We start from the raw sequence: 3,646 nt of genomic DNA on the forward strand, positions 1-3,646 counted from the left end.
CGGCCGCCGCCGCCCAGGACGCGACCAGCCCGGACCTCGCGCCCACGCCCGAGCCGCCGGAGGAGTACGCGTACCCGGACTACCGCGGCAAGGGCTGCGTGGACGAGAGCGGCTTCGTGTACGCGATCGGGGAGAAGTTCGCGCCGGGCCCCTCGGCCTGCCCCTGCCTGTGCACCGAGGAGGGGCCGCTGTGCGCGCAGCCCGAGTGCCCGCGGCTGCACCCGCGCTGCATCCACGTCGACACGAGCCAGTGCTGCCCGCAGTGCAAGGAGAGGAAGAACTACTGCGAGTTCCGGGGCAAGACCTACCAGACTTTGGAGGAGTTCGTGGTAAGAGGCGACTTTGCACGTTCCAGGAAGGGGTGGAACAGCTGTGTATGGTTCTGTAGTCCCCCACTTTGAAGAAGAGGCGCTCTTTGGTTCTCAGAGGTGGAGAGCGCTGTGCTCACGCCCCTTTTACGGGACCTCTCTCTTTTTAGTGCAGAGGTAATCCTTCAAAGAGCAATGTGGCCGTTCCATATCGATTCCTTTGGTTTTTGCTATAAAAGGGTTTCATTAGAATGAGGCCCGTGGCACAGAAGGGAACGACCCCAACAGTTATCTGCTGCACTTTCAACATTAATTTATTGCTTCTAATTTAGAAGTGTTGCAGGTGAAATGCTCAACCTGTTTTCAAACACTGGGCAATTTTCCATGCCATTTGGGATATATTCTTCAACTAATAGCCAATTAAGGGAGGCTATTCATAGAAATAAGCCATTTCCCTAGATTGTGTGTTCAGGGTATCATGCAAATGTTCTAAAAATTAAAAGAAAAAGAAAATGTTTGCTCATTGGTTGCCAAAAACATAGTGGATAGCAAAACCAAGAAGTCCAGTTTATGGACAGGAATTGTTTCATTTTCTATGAATAGTAGTTATGTTAACAGCACATCTGCTTAATGCCTACTGTGTGCCAGGTTCCAGGGTGTGTTATTCCCGTTTGAACCTCATACCATGCCAGAAGATAGATTATTATCTATCATCTCCATTTTCTGGAAAAGAGGAAACTGAGACAGAATATTTAAATAACGTGTAGAAACAAGGCAGCTATTAAGAAGCTAACTCATGTGTCAGACCAAGCAGTTCTTTTACTCCATAGCTCATGCATTTTTGCTCCACTTGAACCCAAAGCCCAGCCCTATTGGGGCTCTGGTTTAGGTGGAGGTGCTGCCCAGCATGCATGCTCTGGTCCCCAGTAAAATCCCTGCCTCTCCTCTCCGGTAGGGGCCTGAGAGAACTGCACAGCTGTTCAGCGATTCCAAACTCCACAAGGTATGGCCTGCTTGGACTTGGCCTGTTGACTTGACATGCCAGAGATGTCCTTTTCCAGCCTGCAGAGGGCATCCTGGGACCTGCAGACCCCAAAGCAGAGCTTGGAAGGCAGGTAGGGAGGAACTTTGGAACCCCCCGGCTCAGTGTGTGAAGGGCAGGTAGTTAGTGAGTTGTAATAATGAATTACTGAGTGTTGTAGAAATATAAAGCCAGAAAGGACAGATCTATAGGTGACGTACAAAGTGTGGAAAGAGCGCTGCAATTTAAAGTCGGGAAATATAGGTTTCCATTCTGGTTTGGCCACCAACCAGCTGCATGGCTGGAGCACAGCCTGTGCCCCTCTGGGTTTCTTTTCTCCCATCGTAAGCTACTCCTAAGGCTCACGTGGCAAGGGGAGAGCTCAGGCATGCATTGTTTAATTACTCACAGCCTTGACTTCAGGCCTTTGGAGAAAGACACCTTTGATGAGACCTCATATGAACTAGGCCCGAAATGCTTTCTGTCTACTGGGGAGTCTAGCAGATACCTCTCCAGATGTTTGGGTGCAATATACAAGTATTGGCCATGCAAAGGTACTGAAGGGTGCTAGAGAAGCCAAGAGGAGGGGTTTTCCATTTTGGCCTGGGACAGAGTCATAGGTGGGAAGTGGGGGTGTTTGGGGGAGGGTGGGCAACAAAAGAGTTCTGCTAAGTGTTTTGAGTTTATAAAATAATCAAACTCTTATAAGGTCAAACATGAGCAGTTCATTTTTAATTAAAATACATCTGTTGTTCTGCACTGTTTATAGTTCTGTAGTAACTTCTTAGAACTGTCCCGTGAGATAGGCTGAAGAATTATTATCCCTCTAATCTAAAGAGCTCAAACTTCACAGAGCAGCTGTTTATCTACCTGAGACCACAGATAGAGGGAAGAATTCAAACTTTTTTGTTAGTAAATCATTGCTAAGTACTAGAAGCAATGATTTACTAAATCATGATTTACCTTTGCCTGTAGGGGAGGGGATCTCTTATTTGATTCCTACTTGCAAAAATTGGTGGTCAATAGGTAGAAAGTGTTTTCCAACTCTGGGGATGGGAAAAGAAACCAAAAAATAAGAGGGATTGGAAAGATTGAAATCTTGGGAAGAATTAAAATACCTTTAAAGCTATTTTTTAGAATATTAAGTGCATCTTCCATCTTCAAATGACATTTCACTCTCAACTTTCATGCAGCCATTACCAGATTCTAGGATGGGCACATACTTGAATCTTGCAAAGTTGTTACAAATTTTTAATTATATGCCTGCTCCTATAATATGTCAACTGCATAAAGATTTTATTGTATTATATCATGTTTGCTCATTTCTGTTAGTATCAGAAAAATTTCTACACATTTTCCTAATTTAGCATGGCCTTGTGCGAGTCATATAGTGTATCTATTTTTGTTTCCTTTAATATACAAAAGAGGACCCAGTGCTTTGTTGGGGGCTGTTGAAAGGATGAATGTAAAGGGTCTAGGGTCACTGTGAATCCATGGGGTTTGTGGGTTGCAGTAATGGAGATTTGTTGTGGTGCTGAGCACCAGGGCACAGCAATTGTTAACATGCCCTCTCTGGCTATTATGAGTTTCACAGAGAGAGAAGTTGTAGTTTGCATAGCACAAAGTATATGGAAAATGAAAAAGGAAAGCATTTTCTGTCTGAAGTGCTTTGCACCTCTCTGAAGAAAATGCAATTCAAGTGGCGATTGTGGTACAACAGAGTTGTGCTTGGAACACTTTACCTTAGCAAGGAAGGAGGGAACAGAGAGGGAGATTTTGCCTAGACCTCTTTTCCTGGGAGGTCCGAGGCCCTTCCACAGTTTGTTCTCTGCTTCCTAAAAGAGGACATGACTGGGGGAGGCTGGACCCTCCCTGTGGGTGTCTGAAGTGAGCAGCAGAGAAAACCCCAGAGCCTGCCTGTACCTGTGATGTACAGAGCATTTGGCGAGGGAGTAGCTTCGCCCAGTCTTGCTGTATTTCCCTTTCCTTGGGCACGTGTTTTCTTCCCGCCTTCTCTGCTCAGCTTTTCTGCATACTCTAAACCATTCTTTCCCCTTCTCTCCATACTCTTTTACGCCATCAAAATGCCCATTCCTTGCAGCTTGCTGATCTCAGCAGGATGTTGGTAGAAGACCTCACTGATTCAAGAAAATACCATTAGGCTGCAATAGTAATGAGAGTAGTATCCTCATTTCTCCAGGGATGGTTGTAATTTAATTTGTACATTCAAATAAAAACATAGTTCATAGTAGCATTTTCTCCATTGCCTCTCAAATTATAGCAAGTGTCTTGTTCTTCAACTTATACCAGCAGGCAT

At 45.4% G+C, this 3,646-nt stretch overlaps 1 protein-coding gene across 1 annotated transcript in view; it reads left to right on the forward strand.

Moving 5' to 3' along the window:
- Positions 1-17: 17 nt before the first annotated feature.
- Positions 18-3,646, forward strand: part of VWC2 (von Willebrand factor C domain containing 2) — a gene marked incomplete at its 5' end in the record, with an annotated part of 163,664 nt that continues 160,035 nt past the window's right edge. Inside the window, 2 exons of the mRNA XM_008576192.1 lie at positions 18-329; positions 1,264-1,311. Of these exons, the coding sequence (XP_008574414.1) occupies positions 18-329; positions 1,264-1,311 (360 nt within the window). The remainder of the gene's footprint in view (positions 330-1,263; positions 1,312-3,646) is intronic.

This window comes from Galeopterus variegatus, unplaced genomic scaffold (genome assembly GCF_000696425.1).
Source record: "Galeopterus variegatus unplaced genomic scaffold, G_variegatus-3.0.2 Scaffold1306, whole genome shotgun sequence".
In the NCBI taxonomy this organism is placed as follows: Eukaryota; Metazoa; Chordata; class Mammalia; order Dermoptera; family Cynocephalidae; genus Galeopterus; species Galeopterus variegatus.